General features: G+C 29.8%; 1 protein-coding gene across 3 annotated transcripts in view; it reads right to left on the bottom strand.

Moving 5' to 3' along the window:
• LOC136989968 (activated Cdc42 kinase-like) overlaps positions 1-27,118 on the bottom strand; it is an 80,409-nt gene that overhangs the window by 44,982 nt on the left and 8,309 nt on the right. For 2 of the 3 annotated variants that reach the window (XM_067288278.1, XM_067288276.1), the window contains exons 2-3: positions 8,810-9,063; positions 1,260-1,454 (exon numbers count right to left, since the gene is read on the bottom strand). In XM_067288278.1, the coding sequence (XP_067144379.1) occupies positions 1,260-1,454; positions 8,810-9,040 (426 nt within the window). In that variant the 5' untranslated portion in view covers positions 9,041-9,063. Of the gene's footprint in view, positions 1-1,259; positions 1,455-8,809; positions 9,064-23,176; positions 23,412-27,118 lie in introns of those variants that run through there. The other variant, XM_067288277.1, reaches the window with a different exon arrangement.

The raw sequence follows: 27,118 nt of genomic DNA, 5'->3' as shown, positions 1-27,118 counted from the left end.
ACATAAATTAAATAGTTATACAAATTTATATTTCTATTTAATTAGATTGTGATTATCTAATAATGAATTGGATAATTAATTTTCTGAAGACAAAGTCCTTCCGGAACATGGGACCACCATTTTTAAGTTCCAAACATTACACTTTTGGCGACTGACCTTTCCTTTTAGGCTACTGGCCGCCAAACAGTCCTTTAAAAACACAAACATATATCTAATTAAAAATATAAACATTTGTAAAGAAGCAGGAACTGGTAAAGTACGGACGTCTTCTATTCTCCATCATGCCTTCTTGGGGTTGGTTCGGCTTTTATCTACAACGAAATAGGCGCTGGTAAAATGTAGATGAGGAAAGCTACCCCCTGGCGACGATATTTTAAAACTATATTTGTTAATCGGACGAAAATTAACAAATGAATTGGATATTTTTTCTTTTTTTTTCTAACTCTCTCCACCCTGTGGCACTAAGGCCTCTTTTAGCAAGCCCATTATGGGTTCAGCCAGGTCCACAATGGGGCAACTGTGAGTGAGTGGTGGTGAGGGATGGGGCCTGACATATCCAGATGGACCACCAACCAAAAAAATTCCTAAGCTTTTTGACCCATGTGGATTCAATCCCGGGTCCCCAGAGCAGTAGAACCGCTTAGTCATCCAGACATCAAAAATCAATCCAAAATAAATCTAATATATATATAAAGAGAGGAATTATTTTTAAGAAAAATGTGGTTTTTTATTCTTTTATTTAATAAGAGATAAAATAGAATAAGTAAATATGAAATTATTTTCATAGTAATGGTATGATATTTATTAAATAAACTGCTCAATGTAGGTGAAGATGAAATAAATTTAAAAATTTGATACATTTGATGAAACCTTTTTTTAATTACTCAACTAAAAAATATTTAGTTACTCATATATATAATTATCATCTAATTATTATTGACTAACCACTTCAAAATATTGAAATTACATCAGAGTTAAAACTGAAAACAAAATAATTACAGTACATGCAAAACTGAATAAAAAATTTATAAGAGTCAAATAATTTCATTAATATCAAATACATTTTAGTATTTAATATTAATGAAATAAGTATTAGTATTAAAAATTGTGTTTACTGATATTTTTTCATTTGTATAACAATTCACATATTATAATAAAAATTTGTTTAGTTTAAATATTAAAATATAGATAATAATTTATGCCAAAATCAAAATTTAATAAATATTTAAATTAAATAAATGTAAAATAATAATTCTTACTCTTTCACCATCTTCATTGGTCCAAATTCCTTGCTGAACAACTCCAAATTCTCCAACACCCAATTCTTTATTTAAAGATATATTATCCATGGATATTATATGTTTACTTGGAACTTTTATATTTGGTCTTTCCAAGGAATCATTTTCTAAAACAGATACACGATCTGCATCATCTTTATTTTTTGAAAGAATCATCTGAAATTTTTATTTAAAAAAATTATTATTATTATTATTAATTACACCTAAATATCTTACAATAATATCTATCTAAATTCTAATACTAAAAATTAAAAGTCTTAGGAAAAAAGTATCAATCTTAAAAAAATCCTGCAAGTTTTTAAATTAGTTAATAACTCACAGGACTCATAGTTAATAACTCATTTTTGATGTACTTTACAGGAGATTCCAAATAAAAAAGCTTTTATTATTATGATATATATTGTAAATTTTAAAAGCAAAACATATATGTTATATTAGAGAAAAGAACAATCTACCAATCATTTTGAAAATTAAACCACATCAAGTATCTAAACTTATTCTAAACTGTTAATCACCAACAATAAGAACATTTAATAGAAAATTTCATGTCCTCTTTAACTAAGAAAGTTAAATATAATACATTTTGCTCTATGCTGACACTATGAAGTGACTTTCTTTCAAACACTTGACTTTATCAAAAGTTGTGAAATCAATATTCAAGAATTTATGTTTTATTAATGCTACAGTACTAACATTAATAAATTCTAATAATAAATCAAGCAAACCTCTTTAAAATTTTAAATACCCATTAAGTTAAAAAATTACTACTAATTAAATTTTGTAAGTACTTTTTTACTAGTATAAATTAGACAATTTTTAAAAATGTTTTGTATAAATGGCATTTTAATATTTTTTATATGAATTATTGAAAAGCTGTCATAAATCTTTCATTTTCAGTACATTTAGTATGTTCATTAGCTATCATATCAACAGTTAAAAAACCAAGATGTACAAATAATTTTAATTAATACTGATAGTAATCAAAGCATATTCATAATCTAATTCGTAACTTAACTGTTGGATGAAGTTTCCGTCTTAACCAGAAAGCACTTGTCACAGTCAACTAAAACTGTAGAGCTATTCTACATAGTCTCTATTAAGTGTGATGCATTTTGTCCCATCAGTGTTCCAACTTTGAAAAACCCTTGTGAAAACTTAGTCCTGTGTCACACCACTCCTGCACGACTGCCATCGTTCAAAAATATGTTATCCTTTCCGATACCTTTTCATTGCTGAGAAAAACAAATATCAAATAGTGCTAAAACTGGTAAATATGGTAGATGTTCTAATACTTCAAAGGCACATCCATCAATTGTCTTGAGAGCCTGTATCTTATGACTAGGTGCACTGTCTTCAAAAATATGACTCTTTCTCCCATTTCCCCCTGATATTTTTCTTTGATTGCATTATTCAATTGTTACATTGTGTAGTAGTTACCATGGATTGTCATCCTCATTTGAGAAAAAATATTTCCAGGTTTCATCTTGGGTGATGAGATAATTTGGGAAGTCTGCTTTGTTGGCTTTCAGCACCACAAATGAGATTATACCAAACTTTTCAAGTGCATTTCTGATCAACCGTCAATCTGCGGGGGACCCAAAATGCTGAAACTTTTCTCATGTCCGATTTTTTATGGATAAAACACACATTCGTGTGATCCAGTTAGCATGCGATGAACTATAATATTATAGACTTTTGTGACAGTCTTATCAACACTTATCATCTATAATACAGCTTGTCTGAGATGAACTGATGACCTCTTAAATTTCCATCTTACTAGTACATTCTGCTGCTAGCAGTATCTACTAATGAGAACAAGTAGTAAAGTGAAAATGTAGAAATATACCATGACAAATCCAGGTATGAATTGGGCAGGTTTTGCTTTATGGAAGTTTGACCTAAATTTGGGAAATCAGGATCAGAATTTATTACAGACATCATCATCTTTAGGCTAAGGATTTCACCTGTAATAGAGAAATCTGAAATCATTCCACTAATGACAAATCTGTTGAAGAAATCAAAGTTGTGGAGACAAGGCTTCCAATTTTTCCACTTATTGGTCAAAGATAACTTGTGTAATTCCCAGCTTTTATCTTCAAATTTTGTTCCATTCACTTTTTCAACATAATTCAACAGTAAAATCCAAGTCAATCCTGCAATCTGTTTCACACATTCCTTAACCTTCCATTCAGGATTCTCATTACATAATTTTGAAAAGGGTATTTAAAATAATTTGTTGACATGTCCCATTAATAAATTTTTCACTTTTATGTTTCTGATAATATTTCTTTGAAAATCCATCTATATTACTACTAATTTAATTATGTTACTCATATAAAATCTCACCTAAATGCAAAATTCATTGCTGGGAATTTTGCATTTAGGTGAGATTCTATATATATTGTTCCAGTTTGCTTGTACTGTTGTGGTTTTTATATATTACAGTAAGATCCTGCTTAACATGGGGGATGCGTTCCTAGAGAACAAAGCGCTAAGCAAAACAGCGTTAAACGGGGTCATTTTAACATAGAGTAAATAGGGATAGGGGAACACACGACCAAAAATAAACAAATTTTACTTTAATTTTAAGTTATTTTTATATTAATTTGTATAATAATACATGTTAAATAACACATAAACATATGCACACAGAAATGTAAAGTTCATTTTTTGTGACAAAGGTTCTGGCTCTTCTGAAATTCTTGTTTTTTGTGATAAAGTCGTCTAGTGTCATTTGTCACATTCTTTTTCTTTCCTGAAGCAAATGTCGGTATCAGATCACATCCAAACAAAACGCTTCGTTTTGCTTTTGCACTCCTTTCAAAATCCTGATCATTTGCTACAATTTGATCAACGATTTTAGTTATGGTTACCAAACTTTTACTAAGGAAATCTGTAGAGAAATTCTTTGGGTTCTTCGTTTTCAGAATCTCTATTCTCTAGTTCTACATGAATTCCTTGTTCTACCACTTCTTGAAGGTCGTCATTGGTAAAGCTCTCGCCAGAAACCTGATGTAACTCCTCAATATCCTGCTTGTCTACATCTCCTAGTCCTGTTGTATCAATTAGGTTGACCAAAGTCAACCTAACGATACAGTGACAGGCTCTTCTCGTTGAGAATTCTTGGATACCTTCAGCCATAACTTCTTCTACACTCCATTCATGCATTTATCAGTTAATTCTTGCCAAGCGAAATCAATATTGCCTACGGTATCCATGATGTTATATTTTTTCCAAAATTCACTAAAACATAGATTTAAAGAAAGTACACCTTTTTGGCCCTTTCTGGTGATTGGTTCGTGTTTGTAAATAATCGTATTATATACTAATCAATGAAATGCCGCAATAATTTAAACCAGCATAAATTTTGCGCTTTTTTTAGGCTTCAAGCAGATTGTGTTATATCGAATCAGCGTTAAACGGGGTCTTACTGTACTCATATTTAAAATTGAAAACTGAAAGTAAATCTGCCATTGTTCTTTCATGAAAAAGATGCTGAACTTGAGTTGAATGTTGATACTGCAGCCACATGGTTCTGAGCATGTTTGTTTACTAATGTAAGAAATTTTTATTAAGTATTTCTGACTACCATAAGTTAATAAAATAAGATATAAAGTGTATAAATTTCAAAAAGAAAACATTAAATTTCTATTCCACTCTTGTTTTAATTCTAAAAAATCAAAAATATAGAAACTACTACTTTAATGCTTGTGCAGAATTCTCCGGGTGCAGACTCAGTGGAACTGAAATTAAAGTACACTTGACGTCTCAAGTGGCAGAGTTAAAAAAAATCCCTCCAGATAGCTTTTTAAATAAGACTGGTGTGGCAACATAGCCTATGTAGCTCACAGTATGAATGATTGTCCTACCAGATACAGTAAATAAAGGAATTATCATTAACATCACTATTATTGATTTTACTAATAAAATTTCACACAGACATCATCATCTAACAATCTTTTGGGTTTTGAGAGTTGAACTTACTTGCTGTAGAGAACTAACATACACAAAAAATTGACAGTTAGCTTCTAAACAGTACTCTGAAAGTGATTATGTAGAGATGGAAGATTACTGGAAATTTATCAGAAATTCTACCATGAAAGATACAATTTCTGGATATCAATTTTTAAGTAGAAGGGTCTAATTATATCAGTTAGAGCATAGACTAATGAACAGAAAATGAACAGGAGAGAACTAAAGGTAAAGTATTTGTTTGGGAATGGCAGATAAATTTGCAGTGTACATTTTTAATGACATTCTTAATAAATTTAGATAATGGAAAAGTGTTCATTATCTAAATTTAGTGTTTATGTTATCTAGCATTGATATACTGTACAGTCCACAGCACTGTCACACGTGTCAGGTATGTTATGTAACTGTAGACTTAAGAATGCGGGGTGAGATTTTCCCGCCTAGTGCTCAGTGCGTTTTACCTGTCAATGTGTCAGCCATCTTGTTTTGCCAGCAGATTTTAGTAGCGTTTGTTGGTGCAAACGTTACTAAATAATTCCGAATAAATAATCCCGGGATCGACTAAGTATAATCCCGAAATCCCAGGATTAGAAATAACGACTGGGATCGAATTCCCCAGTCACATTGCCATACATACACCAATAAAACCTAACACATTGTAGGGCTCAAGCCCACCCAATAATTTGGGCTCACAGAATAACTCTTTTCTTCACAATTTAAAACTAATTGCATGATGGCATAGTTCAACAATAATTTTCAATAAAATAAAAGTGTAAAAGTTATAGATACATTTTAATTTGTGGGACATCTGTTTAGAGTAAAACATTGTTTTAGCAGAAATTTAAACCGTTATCATTAATTAACATTTTGGTGTTAGGTAATTATATTTAGATTAGCTACATATAGATTGGATCTATATGCATATTAACAATAGATCTGATTGATTTTGTATTTACTTTTCTTTCAAATTTTTACAGCTAGTTTAGTCTCATCTTGGATCACCCAATATATTTAAAAAATTGGTACCAATGTCCAATTGCTTTTCATTTAAACAAGTTCAAATGTACTGTACATTGTTAAAAAAGTTTTAAAATTCATTTAAACACATATCATTTAATAGAATATTAGATATTTTATTAAATGAAAGGGTTTTTTTCAATTCTTTCATTGCTTCCAGATTTAGCAATACAACAACATTAATGAAATAAAATTTCTTTAACAATCTGTACTTCTCACTATGTTTTTGATGAGATGACTTAAAAGAACATATTCTAAATTGAACATTTTTTGAAAAGATTACAGAAAGCATTATTCAGAACATATCAATGTGAAAATGTATCTTTGGTTACAAACTCCTCTTCAATCTACATTTAACTTTGTTTCATATTTATCCTGTCTAGCTTTTTAACCTTTACTGAATGTTGAATTTTTTTTATACAGATGCTCCTCAACTTACAATATTTTGACACATGATATTTTACACATATGATGATCAATGTGAGTGAAGTGAAACTGCAGGAAAATGATTAGAATTTGAATTCAAGCTGCTCTACTGATGCATCATTAATGATCTTTCTTAAGACTTCCATTTATAGATTATACATATATACACCATCTTATCTGTGTTTTACAGTATATCCTTTATGTTTGCAAAATTCCCCATTGTGTCTCAATGAAAAACTTACGGTAATATCCAAGCATGGCAGTTATAGAGATTACTCATGAGTATAGACTATCACAATCAACAATAGTGTACAATGTGCAATGTTATGTACTGTATAACCTTGCATATAGTTTATTTTTTTTAACTATATGTTTTTATTTTCGACTTATGGTGTGTTTTTTGGAACAACCCTGTCGTAAGTCAAGGAGAAACTATATCTAACTACCTAATTTTTTTTTTACTCTTTCCACCCTAAGAGTACTAAGATGGTCTTTTCTTCAAACCCCATTATGGGTTTAGCCAGACCTACAATGAAGATAACCAGATAGTGAGGTATAAAGCCTGATGTATCTGGGACAGATCACTCCAAAAATTTCCAGACTTCTGAGTTGGACTATGAACCCAGGTCTCCCAGAGTGATAGGTTGACACCTTAACCATCTCAACCATCTTACCATCACTACCTAATTTTTAAAAATTTAATATAAAAGGTATATTAGATAAAAATAATAAAAAAATGGTAAAGAATGGAAAATGAACTCTATGTGACATACCATTCAATAAAATTAAAAAAGAATTTGGAATAAACAACAGTTCATAGAAATGTGTTATCATATTGATAAATTTGCATTAGAAGAAAAAAGTGTGTGGTTATGGCTCACAAGAGTGACTTCTTAAGTTAACTTGTAAATATTATGAAAGTTACAGATCATTAAATATTTTTTAAAAATTCATCAAAATAAATCCCAATACATATTTTTTCATTTTAAAATTATTCATATTTTTATAATATAAGCAATACCTTTATCATCCTAAAATTAAAAAAAATATACTGAACTAAAATAACTTTGTCTGTGCTTACCAGTCATAAGTACACACAGTTTAACTGGAGAGAATATCAGAAATAAATTTTACACCTTAAAATATACTCCAGCAACAATTTTAATGAACAAAAATGTTTTCGACCTAAGTTTATAGATCTTCATCAGTTAAACATTCAAACGTAAAATAAAAATCGATGCACACTGGAGTAATATATAAATAATCCTTCGAAAAAACCTTCAATCGGCGCGAGGTATGATTAATTGTCCAAGCTAATGTTCTCGGATCCCTCCTGGGTCCTTCTTCAAGCTACGTTTCGTTTGTAACAATCCGTTAGAACGAAGACCAGCCGTTTTTGGAACAAACTTCAAACTTCGAAATCCAAGGTTGGATTTTGAAGTTCGCTATTTGAAATTTTGTTCCAAAAATGGCTGGTCTTCGTTCTAACGGATTGTTACAAACGAAACGTAGCTTGAAGAAGGACTTGGGAGGGATCTGAAAACATTAGCTTGGACAATTAATCATACCTCGCGCCGATTGAAGGTTTTTTTCGAAGGATTATTTTTACTAATGTAGAATGTATTTGAATGAAAAGAACATTCAAAATACAAAACAGAATAAATATAAAATAGAATAAATATAAATTTTAACTTAGGACAAAAACATTTTTGTTTATTAAAATCATTGCAGGTGTATATTTTAAGGTGTAAAATTTATTTCTGATATTTTCTCCAGTTGCCAGAACAGTTAAATTGTCTGTACTTATGATTATAACATAAAAATAAATAAAAATTAAAGAAGCATATGTGTATATATGTCTATACACACACACACATAGAAAGCATTTATATAAAGTCAGAATTCAAAGTTTTTTTAGAACAATCTGCTAAATCACATTTGTTTAGAGATAAATTTATTCTGGAATACTATAAATCTTTAATTTATCTTAGCATATCTTCAACAAGAGTTCACAAACTTTATCTTTTAGCTATGAAAATCTAAAATCTGTGTTCATTTTTATGTTTATTAAACTGCTATTTTTTACTTATTCTTACCTTTTTAATCTTTTTAAGATATGTCTGTGGATAATATTTGTGAAAAAATTTCTTAAGTCTTCTTTGTTCTGGTTTGCTCATTCCTAGATGCAATAAATCTTCTTCTTCAACATATTTTATCTGAGCCACAGAATTAATTTTTAATTCGCTTCTGAATGAATTAAAATAGTGAGATAATTCAGCTTCTAATAAAAATTCATAAAGAGTTGGGTGTTGATTTGAAGAATCCATTATTATAAAATATTTGAATATTCCTAAAAAATAACGAATAATCTTATATTAGTATATAATTTTCTAATTTATACATATAAAATTTTACTATAAACTGAAATGAATGAATTTAAATTTGCAAAACTAGAATTACTAATCATAATTAAATATCTTTAAATAAAACTTTATTCTAAAACATCAAAACAATCTTTATTAAAAACTTTTTAACTAACCAGAAATGTAATTAATGCTTTAATTACAAGAAAAAATCTTTATATTAATTGAAAGAGAATTTCAGTTTTTCCAACTTAGTTTGAATAAATGGCTGAGACTAAAAATATGTTTCTTGGTATCAAATTAAAGCTCTTATCCTGTAGATGATGATGCTGAAGAGCTATTCAACAAAGGCAGGATAGTTCAGACATGGCAAAGTGAGAAATGTACAATATTAAATCTACAAAACAAACATGTCAAGATCCCACCCCTGTTAACTCTAGCTCAAGCAATTTTTTTTGTTTTGCAGTTTCATTATTGTAAATACTAAGGTCAATAAATGTATATTTTAGTTACTAGGACCATTATTTTTATCGCCCTTTCTTAACTCAAACTCACCAATCTTTCACCTCCTTAAAAGCCTGAGCAATGCCAGGTACAGTACATGCAGATAGTTCTTTCTTATTGCTAAATTCTTTCATCTTCATAAAATTCTCTATGTGGATGAAGGAATTTACTAAACTATGAGTTTTAAATATAATACTTTATTAAATAATTAGAATACTGAAATACTAAGCTGAAATTGAAAATAAATAAATAAAAAAACACCAAAAATAATCTTATACTATGCAACTACAACAGCAAAGTTAAACTGATGATATTAAATACGAATTTCTGTGATTATAAGCATAATAATTTCTATTAATTTAATATGGTAAATTATCATACAATTATTGTCATTGTATACTGTTAACAATTTGTGTGCATAACTTATTATTTTGTAAGTTAATTATTTCAATATAATACACAAAATACTATAATTAAAAAAATCAATCTGAATCCAAAGTAGTTGCAAATAGATAAAAATATAATTAAATATAATTTTAAATAAAAATATTTAAACTTGGTAAAGGTGTTTTTATAATATATTTTGAAAAATTTTTATTTATTTCTATTGTTAATTTTTAGATTTTTTTTTTCTAAACTAAATGCATAATAAAGAAATTTATCAGTTATTAATAGCTGTAACTGCAACGAACTTGGCCTACTTTATTTAGCAAGCCAATGCAATTTCAGCTACACTGGTTTCACTTATGACTAATGTTTCTGCATGAAAATAATTTGATAAATCATTATATAACTATGCCAGCACATTTTAAACTTTGCAATCTAACTAACTTATTTGGGATAATTGTACTGCATTTTTTTTTTATTAAGGGATATTCTAGCAACAACAGCAATGTGAAAATTAGTTTAGTATTATTACTGTTACTCCAGATTCCTTACATAGATGGCCAAAGCTAACATCCCATTTGGTTCTGCAAATACTCTATGGGTGATAAATTTGAAGACTGAGCACACCAAGCAAGTGTAGTAATGTAACAGATATTCCTAAGAAAACTCTAGATGTGAGACTGAGCATTATCTTGTTGGAAAATGATTGTTTGCAACCTTGCCATAAAAGGCAACACATAAGGGTACAGGATTTCGTGAGCATAGTGTTGTATTGTCAATGTCCTTCATAACATTACTAGCAGTGACTGACATCACACAAGCGAGCTCCCCAGACAATCGTATCAGCAGCGGGGACAATGTGCTACTCAATAGAAAAAATGATATTGAAATGCTCTCCAGTGGACCTCCGTACTAACACAACAGTCATTTATTCCTATATAAAATCCTGCCTGAAAACATAGAATGCTTTGGACAGGGTTTTGTAACAAAACTTCATCTATTTCTAACAGACAGACAAAAACATCATTGCTACTATTCATACATGTCTATAGCTATCATTAATAGTTTCACATTACTATAAGCTCAAACATACATAAATGTATATACATACATTGTACAAACATACATACATACATGATGTAAGAATAATTTAAAGAAAAAGCATGAAAATGGAAGAAAGAACTGAAACTAATACAAATGTAACTAACTGAATGTTCAATTAGTTTCATTTCTATTAGTTTCAGTTCTATTATTTTCTTATTATTATATAATAACAATAAGAAACAAAATATATTCTAGAGAAACATAAACATTATAAAGATTTTAGGAAACAAAGCTTCTTTATTGGATAAAATGTTCTTTTTTTAAGACTTCTTTGTCTCATCATCAGACCCAAAAAATTTTGAATTGAAAATTTGAATGATAACTATCCGATAGATGTTGATTTATTTTATATGGCTCACAAATTTGGTTTCTTGCAATAGTAAAAATTAAAAATTTGATTGACAGTTAAAATGCAACTTTTTTGCAAGCCTGTTGAATTACAACTGGAGACATCATACACCTAAAAGGAATCTGGTACTGAGGAAAGAATCAATTAAGATTATTGGGACCAGGGATGTGTAGTGGTGATGATTTTGAGGTTACTCTTACTCCTACTCCAGAGTTGGATTTTTAAATGTAACTCCTACTCCTTGAAAACTTTTGACTCCTTACTCCTACTTGTACTCCTCAATAACAATATTTCATCATTGCCGTATGAATGTGCATATGAATTGTTTTTTAATGTTTGAATGTGCAATATAATTAAAAGAATAAGGAGTAACAAATATATTTTGTTACTCCTTAGTCCTACTCCTTGAAAAACCTCCGACTCCTTACTCCTACTCGTACTCCACAGCCCTGATTGGGACAGACAAAAATCTTAGATAAACATCTCCCTTATTTCAAGATTATAACTGTCTATGATCCACCAATAGGAAAAAAGACCTAAGAGACAATTTATAGAATACATTAGTGAAAACTTTACTGGTAACTATACAGATCTTTACCACAAATAGTCAAAATTACAGAGCAATGGAAAAGTATTCTTGAATATGACTCACCATCTTAAAATGACTATAATTTATATATACAGGTATCCCTCCAATAACACAGTAGATACGTTCTAAAAAGTGCCATGTTATGCGAATCCATGCTATACAAAAAAAAAGACTAAAGCAAAACATAGAGTTATGTTCCAGAAGTTAACAAAGGTATACTATTCTTTTTCATTATTAAGAGAAATATCCTTATTAAAGAAATTAATAATTTTGTTCGAATCAATAATTAACTAACAAGCACAATTAAAAGTATTACACATTAATATTAATTTTAGTTAAACATGGGCTTTTTCTTTTTTCAAAGTATCGTCATCTTTTGAGCTTTTTGTTGATCTTGATCATAAATATTAGCAATGTCTTCATTTTTTCTATGGATGACAAAACGAAAGTATGTTATTAATCGATAATTTGTTCTGGCAGGTTGCATTTCTTCAGTCGAGTACCAATGCTATTTGAGCATAAATTCTGGAAAAATGATTTTTTCCAGAATTTATGCTCAAATAATGAATTGTTCCAGTTGGGAACAGTTCAAGTACCAAGACACTTCTGTATTTTGTTCGTCATTTTTACAAATGTTTACTTATCTACGGTTAAAAAAGCATAATAATACTTACCTAAAAATGCTTAAATAAACTTTACTAAATACGAAGATTAAACTATAAAAACAAAACACACAGTGACAGTCTTAGAGGCTAAAGTCTGAAAGTAACGAGGACGACACCCAGTTGATAAGCTAGGACAAGGAAAAAAAATTGTACTATCAGTTTTCATTAAAGTAAACCTAATGAAAGGCACAAAAAAAAATTGAAAATTTCAATATTCTAAAATCCATGAGTAAATTTGAGACAGCAATTTCTAGCTAAAACATTAGTATGAGGACTGTGGCTCTATATATTACAGTATGACACAAATATTTGAAATATTGTGTATTAAAATTCGAACACTCAAATTTAATTGGTTTTTAAATTCCTGGCATTCCAAGGTTGGAACACCAACGAACCTGAACCAGATCTCAGTGGAGATTCGAAAATGTTTGTTCTCCCAAGTTAACATCGTAACTTACTGGAAATACAAAGGTTTTGAAAGGGTTAAAGGTCCAGGGGGTAAGGAAATAAAGGGAATTATGTGTATCTCCAGTAGGATCTGACAATGATGATTTTACTCATTATTGGGCTGCAATTTGAAAAATCTATAGACCTTTCCTTAATCTTGAGAACGGAGTTAGGTAGATGAAAGACGAGACCAGATATAGAAACCTTAGAGGTAGGAGGCCCTGATTAACTATATATGAACTTCTGATGCAAACCAGAATTACATTATTTCAATTCAAAAAATTTTCCCTGAAGCATGTTAGATAGATGACCGGCATGACTATTGTTAAACAAAAAGTATGATATACAGGGGCAAGTCACTACTAATTTGAAGTGGAAAGCATATATTTTAAATTAAATAAATTAAAAATATGATTAAAAATTGCAGCCCAACATTGTGACGACGTCACAATAAATAATTGCTCATTAGCAGTTACAATTTTTTATAAAACCCATTCCTAACCTCAAAATTCAACTTTTTGCCATTTTATAATATTTAAAAATATAAAAAGTTTTTAATAATAAAATACTGTAACAGATGATGCCATCAAATGTTGCTGAGAAAGTTAAGCAACTCATTACTGGATGACTTTTATACTTGCACTTACTTGCAAATGTAAGTGCAAATAAATCACGACGATGACAGTCGAACTGAACTGATTTGTTTTTGGTAACATTACATTTCATATTTGTTTCTGCCATAAAATGTTAAGGAATGTTTTAAGCACTTACTAAATACTATTATTGTCTCTACTGATAGTGTCATTGAAAATAAGAAATATCCCTCCAACTGCCAGAAACATTGGGCTATAAATGTTAAAAATTTTTAAATATGTTTTGGGTAAATAACAATTAAAATAATTAATAATTAACATTTCAAGTAATGCTTAAGACTAAATGTTTGTGCATTATCAGCCACGATGAGAATGAAAGCAAGAAAAAACAGCTTTAAAATGCCTATTTACCTGAAAATAACAATAACTTTTACCCAAGCAAAGTTTTACAAATGTACTTTCAGTTTCAGGTCATTTGAATTCTGACACATTAAACAATTGGTAACAATGTTCATCATTACAATAAGTAAATTTGGATTCCAAATTTTTATTATGCAATATTATGACTAAAATAGGTTATAATTATATGAAATAATAAAATAAAATAACAACGTTATTAAAAAAAAATGGAGAATAGATTTAAAAAATACTATAGATACTAATTAATAAACATTTATTTAAGCTTATTAATTAGTAGTAGTTTTTAAATTTCAGTAAATATTTCATTCTCATTGTTTTATTTTAGCTTCATTTAAAATTTTCTTCTTCCTATTTGAAAAATAATTCTCACTATTTTTAATTGGCATAACTTTTTCTAAAATTCTCAAAACTAAAAGCACTTAAAAACAGATGCTATTGTATAATATTTATTTTAAGTACTTTAATTAATGAATAATTGTATGCTTAAACTAACATTTTTCTATCAGATCTATTGTTTAAATAAATAAAAAGTTCTACAAAATACTTTCAAAATCTGATAAGAAAATTTTATGTAGCAAACACTTTGAGTTTTTAAAGCTATTTTTAAAATATGTCCAATTTAGAGAATGAATTAAAAAACTTTTTATTTTTTAATTTGAAAAATTCTTGACAAATTTAAAAATTAGAAATAACAACAAATAGTCATTATATTTGTCTTATAGAAAATAACTTAATTATTTTTCTTAATTTATTTTTGTTTTGTTTTCAGATTAATATTACAGTAACATATGTTGCTGTTATTTTCTGTTTGCTTTTAAAATATAAATTCTGATGAAAAGAATATTTTCCAAGAGTGCTTAAAAAATAAAAAGTTTCTTGAAAATATATACAGATTTTTGGAGTGCTTAATAAAAAAATAAAGCATCCTAGTGTAAGTTCATGTAATAAAAACACATATTGTCACTGGGGAAGCAAAAGGTCGTAAGCACCAAGTCTGTGCAAATCATGTTAGTGGCATGACAAAAATGACTACTGGATGACACATGACTAGATAAAATATAAGTCCTTATGCTTATATGGCTGTACTTTCAAATACAGAAGATGTATATATCTAAGCTTTCAGTTATACAGGCCAAAACATCTTATATGTAATTTATCAACATTATTTAAAATATTTTTATATGAGGGAAAGCATAACATACATTTGTTTGAGTAAGTTCAGAAGACTATTATTCACATAAACAGCTGAGCTTGTACCACAAGTAAGCAAAAACATACAGTTTTTTCCCCTCCTCCTATAAAGCTGACTCATTAGCACTTAGACCTTTTGCCTCCTCAGTGACTAAGGTTTCCAGGTGGAATTTTTTCCTGTCTGTTCTCAACAATTTTTTTGTTTTCCTGTTCCCAAATCCTGAGAAAAGTTGGCATAACTTAGGAAAGTGGGAAAATTGGCTCCTAGAACCCAGTAATACCCGAAAATGGAAATAAATGTAATACTCACAATGTATCTTTTAGACATTTTTCCTATTTATCACTATGTAAACTTACATTGTGTTACAATATTACATGCCACCAGAAATTCACACATGACACCAGAATCAGATAACACATGACCAGCTATTTTTTAGCTCTTGTAAATTGACACAATTGATCATGGAGAACAGAAAACAGTTTGTATTTACACAGAAAAATATTTATTTTCACAACCCAGGATTTGACTACAAAGTCATCTTCAAATAAACTAACGAAAGAAATCTAAGGTAGCTTACCTTAATATGACATTGTAGTCAAATCCTAGGTTGTGAAAATAAGTATTTCTCTGTGTAACAAACTGTTTTGTGATGAATTGTTTCCACAGAGTGATGACCAATACTACCAACCACATTTGATCAATTTGTTTGCAGACAATTGTGATGTACAGTACTGTACAGTAAAACCTCATTATTTCAGATTCAAGGGACCCAAAAAAATATGACTATGCATTATCTGGGTTTGAATTTGTCAAACTTCTTTTGAATCAAAGTTTTTTGTAATTCTCGAATAAAATTATGACATTATCTTGTATAATTTTACCTGTTCGTTTACAAATGTGTTAATATTACAAGTTATTACTTAGTAATTTAAGCTGTTTCAAAAAAAACGTGCCAGTTGGCATTTACTTAATAAAAACAATGAAAACGTAACCAAATTACATTCAAAGCAAGACCTGAAAATAACATACAAAAGAAACTTAGCCATTATTACAGATCATCAATGAAAATTAAACAAAAAAGAATATTTAGGAAATTCTCGGAAAATATGATTTCCCGTTCTCAATTCTCGAAGGTTCCAAAATGTCGAGAATTTGGAAAACCTACCAGTGACAATATGTTATTGATTTTGTGTTAACAAAAAAAAAAATAAACCTAATTTACTAACATTTCTTAAAAACATATACATGTTTATGAAACCCAAAATTTGTTTTATCTCCACAGAAATTCATATATATCTACAGAACAAAGAAAAATTAAATTAACAACAAAGATATGTTTCAAGAATATAAAAGATTGAACTGAACTCAAGAAATTCTACACTAGACAAGAGATGGATGAAAAAGGAGCAGTGTACAACAACCTTCACACTGGAGAATGTGACATCATTGTCAATCTTGATATTGATGACAGTATCATAATAATAATACAATAAAATCACATACATTATATAGACACATCCATTCCAAACACTCAGAATATACAAAACTCATTCACTGAAAAAAATCAGCAAGTACTGTACATAGAACTCACCAGGAAATAAGGCATCTGTGGAGGATGGATAGGGTGCTTATTGCACCTGTTCTCTTTTCTACAGGTGTCATACCACACACACTACACAAAAGCCTGAGCACATTACAATTGAATAGAAATACATACATTACACTACAGAAGGCCACTATATTGAATACATGTCATATTGTGAGGAAATTCCTAAATACAGACACACACACTGACACACTTAATTTTTGTTTTGTTTTGGTTGCTATACCTTGACTCGGTTGACACAGCCACCAGTGTCAACCGAGTATAACCCCCTAAACCCAACATAATAATAATAATAATAATAGTCAAAATATCAATCACTGAGAAACAAAGTTCGGCAACTTTGGAAAAAAAATAAAGTACTAATAATAGCAAAAATTTTATCAGTGGCAGCTCTAATCCAAAAACATTAACTGTGCATTTAAGGAAACTTCCACTAGCCATTGACCTTCTACCAGAAATGCAGAAAGTTGTTTCCCAGGCATGCCACATCACTCACAGATTCCTCAATCTTGATTAATAAGAAACAAGGACTTGGTTTTCACTCATCTGCCAAAATTACCAGTCGAACCACGGGAAATAGCTTTTGTAATGAGTAATTATTTATTGTGACATTGTCACAATGTCAGGCTGCAATTTTTAATATTTTTAATAATTTTTTAATTTAAAATACATGCTCTCCACCTCAAATTAGTACTGTAGTGTCTTGTACCTGTACATCATACTTTTCTGTTAGCAATAGAGTTGTGCTGGTCATCTATCTAACTCCTTTCAGTAGAAAATTTTTTAATTGAAATAACGTGACTTCCAATTTGCACCGGAAGTTCATATATAGTTAATTGGGGCCTCTTGCCCCTAATATTTCCATATCTGGCTTTCATCTATCTAACTCTGTTCTCGAGATTAAGGAAAGATAGATGGACGACAGTGGGAACTTATGGGTGTATAATTTTTCAAATTGCAGCAAAAAAATAAAAATAAAAAAATAAAGGAAAATATAATAGAAATAGGAATTTAGAATAATAAAATTTCTGTTATCTGATTTACATTGTAATAAAAGAAATGAAATGTAGTATAGGAAGTGTGCAAAGATCAATATAACAAAAATTAGAAGATAATATGAAGAATATTTAGATTATTAATAAAAACCAAAATAATAACAGCAAACATTAAGTAGATATTAAAGTCAACTGAAAAAATACAATTATAAAAAAAACTTATGTCATATTTTACATAATACATAATAATAATAATAATCTAATTTCTGAATAGATAAAAAAAAATGAATTTTAATACATGGTTATAGTTATTAATGAACAAGAAAATGAGAAGTTCTAAAGTTAGATATTACTAAAGATCAAATTGAAAAATTATTCGTTATATTAATGTTGTTAATTTAAAATATGTATATAAAGTTTTCAGTTATTATTTTGATTTTAATTATATTGTTTGTCTTCATTTATATTATTTGATTTATTTTTGTTATTCTGATCTAGTCACTTTTGTAATGTATGGCAAGGATTATATGTCAAGTCTCAAATTTTCTCACTACAGTCTAAATCACAAATATATAGGCTAAAGATCTGAACTAAAATGGTGTTAAAAACTATGCTGAAATGTGAGCCCATCCCTCATCTAGCTTGCACTATCTATAAAAATTATGCAGTCCAGATCACATTTAAATCCAAACTTCACTTAGCAATAAAATAAACTCTACAAAACCTAGTGATATGGAGAACCCTGAGGTCTAGGTTTCCCCATATAACTGGATGTTTTTTTAAAAATTTACACCAGTACCTATATTTTTAAAATTGCATAAGTTATCATCAAAACTTTCTTCATACACTATAGAAAAGACTACAAATATCTTTTGAAAGCTGAAATATCTTGAAAAAAGCTTGAAAATAAAATCATACAAATACACCTTTTGTACTTTTCCAGCAATAATTTAAATCACAGAACAAATGTTTGCAGCCCAATTCACAGGCCTGCTTCGTTTGTTCTGTGATTAAAGTTACCGTATTGCTGTAAAAGTACAAAAGGTGTGTTTGTGTGACTTTATACAAAACACTGTTAAAAAGATTACAATTTTCATTTTATTTAGATTAATAGGATCTCTTACAATTTTTTGCAAGGGATGTCAAAATTACAGTTATGCCAGTGAAAAAAAATGATGCCTTATCATGCAACCACTTGACAGACAATTTACATTTGATGAAAGTATTTCATTTTTATACAACCACTTTAATCAATGTAACAAATATTAAATATAATTACCTCAGCTGAAACTATAATACCAATTTTCACGCAATTTTTTTCTTCTAAATATGTAAAAGTTTATGATAACAAGATTTAATTTATTTTGTCACTGTTTGTGATGTAAAAATCTTTACACAGATGATCAATTCCTTTCCATGCTAATGAATTTTAAAAATCTCTCATCTCAGTTTATGTAAATCCATGACACCAACAATTATGTTCTGTGGCTACCCTGCTCTCAGAGTATAGCATGGTAGATTATCTCACTTTCTCCTGAAGGGATGTAAAAGATAGTTTGTCTCATTCATCTATGGCAGACTTTCCATTGTTATAGCATGATGTTTTCCAATTGCTGTTTTCAGCTTCCCAAAGCTACAGAAGTTCATTGGATTGGCATTGCAACTTCACAAGTACATCATAGAAAGGAATCACCCTAAAACCAGTTCTGGCTTCAATCTCAGCTTAGAGAGGGATGAGTTTGCAGTGTGACTAAAAGCTTTCATGTTGACATAAACTTGATCAATACTTGATCAATCAATTGTTTCTGTACAAGATAAGCAACTCAAGCCTTGAAAGTCCTGAGCATTTATCTTGATGTTCTTAGTCACTTATCATATCTCAAGTTTTCCTCCATGACAATATCTGCCAACAATCATGCAGCTTTTGGGAAATGCTTCCTTGCATTGTTGAACAAACACACTTTGGCCTTTTTTTGTCAACTGAACAATACACAATTGCTCAAATCCTACCACAGTCTGATAGGTACAGTACATCCAACCTTCATCTATCATAGCTATTCATTTCTCACTAGCCAGGTAGCCTTAATATAGATACTAGCAATTTGTCTTACACTCCTGGTGATGATATGTAAAGGCTTGTCCTCGTGCTTTATGAACCATCTAGAGTCGCAGCTTTTATCTGTCGAGCTTGCTAATAGTTGACTGTACAACTTGTACCTTCTCAGCCATTGCAACATTGCACTGCTGGATTATATTGTAACACCAGATACTGTATGATTCTCTGAAGAGCTGGTATTGCTTTTAGAGCTTGGTTCCATGGAACAGTTTTTGGTGGCATTCCCTTGGCATGTCATGATTTCTTAGCTGCTTAATTAAATTGCTATTTCCACCCTTACTAATTTTAGACCATGATTAATGTTTAGACCAACTTTTAATCTATTCACTTGGAAAGAAATCAACCTTTTGTAGTTACTAATTAAGATTTCACTAATGTATTCTAAAATTTGTCTCTTAAAATAATTTACAAAAATTGTCAGCAAATGTCAGCAATTTCAGCAACTGTACTGTGAGCAAATAACAATTAAAATAATTAATGATTAATGTTTAAAGTAATGCTTAAGATTTGAGCATTATCAGCCATGTTGAGACTGAAAGCATGCAAATACAGCTTAAAAAACTTTTAAACCTTTAGTAACCATTACTTATTTTTAATTTAACAAGTACTTTCAATCTTTTTAACAGACCACTTTCAACTTTTTTCAAGGTTAATGTATACAAAAATTCTTTTTAATATTAGAATCAGTATAAAAAAAATCAAGCCTTCTTAAAATAATTCCAATAGAATCTATTGGAATTTAGAAAAGTTTAGTTTTTAGTACTGTTTTTAATATTTAAAATGTTTTCTGGTATGTATTAACATGAAAGAATCTGACGACGAATATGAACATGAAATGTGAAGATAGCCTTTTAAAAAGGCTGAAAGTACTCATTAAATTAAAAATAAATGCTGATTAATAAAAGTTTACATTATTTAATATCATTAATCAGTTTAGGACCCACATAATATGACTTTCATAATTTAGTAATCAGTTTATCAACTGGATCTTAAGGTTATAATGTGCTAAATTTAACTTTCAGAATACACAAACTTTATACATTACTAAATAAAATTTTACAAATACCAATTTTATATACATATTATATTATATTATGAATTAAAAACTAAAATACTTGGCATCATACTTAGATAATATCACTATCTTTAAATACATTAAATGATGATTACTAAATAAAAAATGTAGGCAAATATTGGTCTGTGAAGTAATATAATAGTTATGTATTAATAATCTGTGTAACTTGCTGATATCATACTTACAAATCAATTTTGTAAGCACTGATAATAAGCTTACAAAATCAATTTTATTTTTTTTTATTACGACACTAAACTGAATTCCATTCATATTTTGCATTTTATTGAAGTTAGAGAAAAATTACATAAAACAGAAAACAATTTTGTATGACAATTATATATCTTATACTTTAAAAAAAACTTCAAATCAATATCTTTCACACTCTTCCAGCAAGAGGTTTATTTAAGATACGAACAAATGCTTTTGGACCTGCTTCTGCATTCAAAAATACTTACAATGAAGCAGGTTTATGAAGTAAACCAAAACATTTGTTTGTTCTTGCTCATTGGAAAAGTAAGAAAGGTATTGATTTGAAGTTATTTCTTCCAGTTTTGTTGTATTTGATAAAAAACTTCAACAATTATAAATGAATAGTTTTATAAAATTTTATATGCATGAAAATTAAAAATGCTGTCTATTTTAGTATTTATTCTTGTATATAAACTACATAATTAATTACTAACCTACTACATAAATGTAATTTACTAAGCCTAAATTTTGGCTTTTTTTTAGTAAGTTAAGTCACACAAGGAACTTTAATTGATTCTATATCAAAGCTGCATTTCCAAATGCAGCTTTATTGCTGTATTTGGAAATGCATTTTGGGTTCTGATGACACTCTTCAATCCCTTTTTTTTTTTATACAGATCTTATTAAAATAAGTAATAGTATTAAATTACATTACATACGCAGTTTACATAAATTATTTGCAAAAAATGTTTAGTAAATTTTTAAATATAGCTAATAAATAGTAAAACATTAAAACCTTTCGATCGAAATGCAACAGTTTATTATCTCCAGATACACAGAAAATGATAAAAATTCACTTGCTCTAAAGAAAACATGCAGACTTACTACCTGAATAAGTCAGACAGTAAGTAAGTCTGCATGTTTTCTTTAGAGCAGTGATTCTCAACCTTTCTGAGACTGCAGAACACCATTTATACACTTTTTATTATATGGAGCGTGGGCATCAATATATTCAAAAACTTATAAGCAATTCCACATTTACTATTCTCAGGAAATAATGAAGCAATAAACCAATAAACTTTAACGTACGAATAAAACAAACACGAAATCGTCTACAAATACGATAATATATCTTAATACGTCGAAATGAATTTGCAATAAAATCTTCCAAAATCTTTTTTCGTGGAACACTCGAGGCAGGTTTACAGAATACTGGTTAAGAGCCACACTGCGTTAGAGCACATGAATTATTATCATTTTTCATTTAAGTAACCCAACAGAGAATAAACAGTTGAATTTTGATCGAAAAGTTTTAATGTTTTCTATTTACAAAATACCTTAGCCGTTTCTCGTTTAGTTAATCTACCCGATTAAGTACCCGACATTAAAGAGTTAATCTACCCGATTAAATTTCGTCAGTGGCACATTACACTTTCACAAGCTCCACGTACCGTACGGTACCGACATCATACATTTTTGGGAGGGAAATACTTTCTGGTGTAGGGCCCGTTAGTGGGGGCCCCAGGTAACTGCCTTTTTGCCCATAATATAACACACCACCGAATTTCACCCGAAATTTATTGATTTTTGAAGATTAAGTACTTAATCGGGCACTGTAAGACACAGCTTAAGTAGATTAACTGTAATATCAGGCACTTCATTCGTCTGATCTTAGAGTTTATTGATTTTTGAATTTAAAATTATAACATAAAAATCTATTAAAATTGAACTTATATTTGATAAAATCACTTAAAATTAACATAATTAATGAGCCGCGAAACCGTCATCGTCATTCATTCAACCGAAAGCATTGAAATATTTCAAATATCGAAATAAATAAATAAATAAATAATCAAGAAATCGTCTTACTGTCTCTTCTTTTGACTAGCGTTACTCATAAACTGAGCGAAAGGCGGAAATATATATTTGTCACAATTGTTTTCCTCGTAAAATTATGATTGTCACGCGGAAAATTCGCTTATTTTCCTAAAATAAATCACAATGACTAACGCACGACACATGTCCGCGAAATCGAAATGAAAACAAATCTTTTAATTATTATGAAACACCGCTTCGTGACGTCAGTGACGATAAGGTCCACCATGGCGCATAAAAATAATATGAAATAATTACTAAAAATAATTTTTATTCCGAGTCAAATCGTTCATACTTTTATTCGTCTTAAAAATATATACACGTATTCAAATATTTAATATATTTTTGGTTACGATTGTCACAAAAATGTGACCACGTGACAGATGCTTCTACACGAATTCGTTACGATTTGAATAGTGAATTAATACCACAATTTTATTTTATGGAAATAATATAATTAAAAATTACTCAATTCTTCATACTATATTATTATTATTCATAATATTATAAATAGAGATAGGCGAATAACGTTTTTCTCGAATTCGAGTATTTCACATATTTAGTGAACCTTATATAACAGTAATTTACTTAATATTTATTATTTAAAATGTTTTATTTATTTAATTATACTAATAAAATAATGTAAAGCAAAAAGTGAAAAAAGTGCTTTTTTTTCCGTCACAAATTAAAACAGAATTGATAAAGGAGCGCTGTTTGTATGCAGTGGCGGAAACGGGAAATATAATTATTGACGCAAAATAAAATTTATTTGTTTGGACCTCAAACCGTTGTTTATAAAAATATTTATGATGAACGATATGGTTCCTCGGACCATTTGCAATACAATCGTATTTTTTGTTCGTATACGGCAACGCGACACGTGCCGAGGGATACCACCGGGGAGGACTTTCTACGACCCCTATTTAGGTGTTACAAACGTGAAGAAAATCCTGAAAACTCCACGTGGTCAGCTCGTTACCCACGACCAACTACTAGCGTTCGATGATTTTATTCGCTCAGTCGCTGGTTGGCAGCGTTCTGAAGAACCCGGAATCGAATCCGGATCGAGTAGAAAAACTCAGGAATTTTTCAGGGGTGATCCGGTCTGGATACATCGATCCCGCCCCTCATCATCCAAACGCCCCACTACGGGCCTGGCCGAACTCATAATGGGCTTAATAATAATAATAATAATAAAGCCATCTTAGTACCCACGGAGCGGAAAGAACTTTAAAAAGTCAAAAATGTAGAAAAAAGCTTTTTATTTTTGCTATAATAAAAACTTTTTGTTGTATAAAACAATAATATCAAACACTGAACAAAAAGTTATGTTGTATAAAGCAGTGTTTTTCCACGAAAAAATACACTGGTCCGCAGAAAAATATTTAACGGTACTGAAGTTGATGCAGTTGATTATTAATGATATTTGAATAGTAATCTAAAGTTACTGTAGGCACTTCGTAACTGGCACAAATTTACGCGTCACACACGTAAAGAAAACCGGGAAAACTCTACGTGACCAGCACGTCGATGAGGCACAAACCCGCGACCGACTACCAGTGTTCGGTGGTTTTGTCCACTCAGCCACTGGTGGACACAAAGAAAAATTGTGACTAATGTTTCATTTATTTTTACAAACAGGATTCCTACTCAAATTTTTGTTTTAAATTTTACGACTTTCCTTGAATTCCTCCGACCAACTTTGTACAAATTCCCTGACCCCCAGGTCCCTTACAATATGGCGCTTTAACAAACCAAAAGCATTTAACTTACTATGCACGTACGATATTGCTTCTCAAACTTTTTAATAAGTTATTTTTTTCTAATTAACAGTTATATATTTATTTATAATTGCCAAATTATTAAGACTGAAAATAAAATGTTTTATTAAATTTAAGTACTTTATTCTGTTATTAATCCACTACCATAAATCTACGTGGCTTTGAAAAATGAAAAAAAGCAATTATTCATTAACAAAACCTGTATAATCCATGTACAAAAGTATATATTTATTAAAATTATTTGTAAATTTTTGGGGAAATTTTGTGTATGCTTGGGAGTAATTTTTGGTCCCGAAAATATTCTGCACCCCTTTTCATAAGTTGTATCGCACCACATTACTTCTTGCTGCATGCAGAAAGCTACACTTATAGTCAAGCATATTGTCAGAAAAAAAATCAACAAGGCAGCCGAGCAGACAAATTCCCCGACTTTTTGACAAATTCCCTAACTTTCCGTGACTTTTCCAAACACTAATGAAAATCCCTGACTTTTCAGATGCATAAGAACCTTGTACAAATTTTTTCCTCCGAGTTGTTAAACTATACAACAAATATAAATTTTAATAAATTATTGTATAAATGAAAATTCATTTATTATTTGTAAAACAATTAATGTTGAAAGCATTGTTGCGACAAACATCGCCACAAAATAAATTAAAACTGTTATTAAATTCAACTGTTATTTATTAATCTTACAAATGTGTACGTGTTAAAATAGGCCCTAAACTATTAAAATAAAAGCAACGCGACACTGCCGAGGGAGATGCTTCCCGAGAGGACTTTCTACGAGGAAATTGTCCCCTAGGTGTTACAAACGTGAATAAAACACGGAAAACTACACGTGGCCAGCTCGTTGCCGAGGCGCAAACCTACGACCAACTAGTTTCTGGGGGATCCGGAATCGAATCAGAATGGGCAACTCCAGCTATTCTCTGAATATGTCGGACCCCGTCCTTCACCTCTAGTATGGCCCGGCAGAATCCACGATAGGTATAGATTAAAAAAGTTCTGCTATGTCTGTTTGGTTTGGTTTGATGGAATAGAGCATTCTGTCAAAAGAAATGCCTCTCCGAGAAGACTTTTTGGGAAACTGGCCCCTATTTAAGTGTTAGACACGCGAAGAAAATCCGGAAACTTTACGTGGAAAACACGTTGGTCGGGCACACAGGGTCCTCGAAATCTTATACGGGGCTCGGGTACAGCAGATCCCCTTTAGCTGTTTGTTTGTATGTAGAATGTTTCTTCATTAACTTTTGATTCTAACTCTCGATCGTTGATCGGAATAAGGCGGTTAGAATCCAAAGAGCGGAAAGAATAAAAAATAATAATTAAGAAATTTATAAAATACAACAAACAACAATCTAATTTTTATGATAAAGTTCTTAATTTTGAATTCATTAAGTTAATTAACACACTTATCAGGATGAAGTGATAAAGGAGTCTAATTATTTTTAAAATGTTTTTCTGATAAGAAAATATCTAATATATCCTTTTACATGTCTTATCTCACACATCAATTAAGCCCATTTCCCTGTTTGGGATATGTTTACATTTTCAGAAAATGCATTTATCTGAAGTCGAAAGCAAAAATGATATATAAAAAATAATATTCTACGCAGCTGAAACTTCTGTATTAATTAACAATTATACGATTTGCAAAATGAAGAAATTGTTTCATTCGATATTAATTAATACTTCGTTAATCGGACATATCCAAGGAGGTGATGCAGCATCCTCCCGATACCAAAGCAATCAGTTTTGTTACTTTAAAATAAACATAAATGTAACAATTACTTTTTATTGTGACATTGTCACGTGTCCCTGCAACTTCGTCATACGATGATCGAAACTTTAGCCTTCGAAACAGGGAACGTTCCTCGTTTTAAAGGCCAAATTAGCCCCGATTGCAACCAGTGCCGCCGTGTGAAGCGCGATAATTGTATTGCCTAGAGATGTTTGTTTAAGTATTTACTTTAAGAATGTTTACAGAAAAGAATAAGAAATTATCGAGCATAACAATTAGGTCAATTCATTGAAAAATAATTTACTAAAAGTCAACACGGTCAAACGATAGAGTAATCAATTCGTCGAATGATTAATCTGTTGATGACTTCTTATAGAAAACTTCTATCAAACTTTTTCTACTGATAACTTA

This window comes from Centruroides vittatus, unplaced genomic scaffold (assembly GCF_030686945.1).
Source record: "Centruroides vittatus isolate TY-2023 unplaced genomic scaffold, ASM3068694v2 scaffold_861, whole genome shotgun sequence".
Classification (NCBI taxonomy): Eukaryota; Metazoa; Arthropoda; class Arachnida; order Scorpiones; family Buthidae; genus Centruroides; species Centruroides vittatus.
The sequence above is the reverse complement of the archived record's forward strand: the minus strand, read 5'-3'. Positions and strand labels throughout refer to the sequence as shown.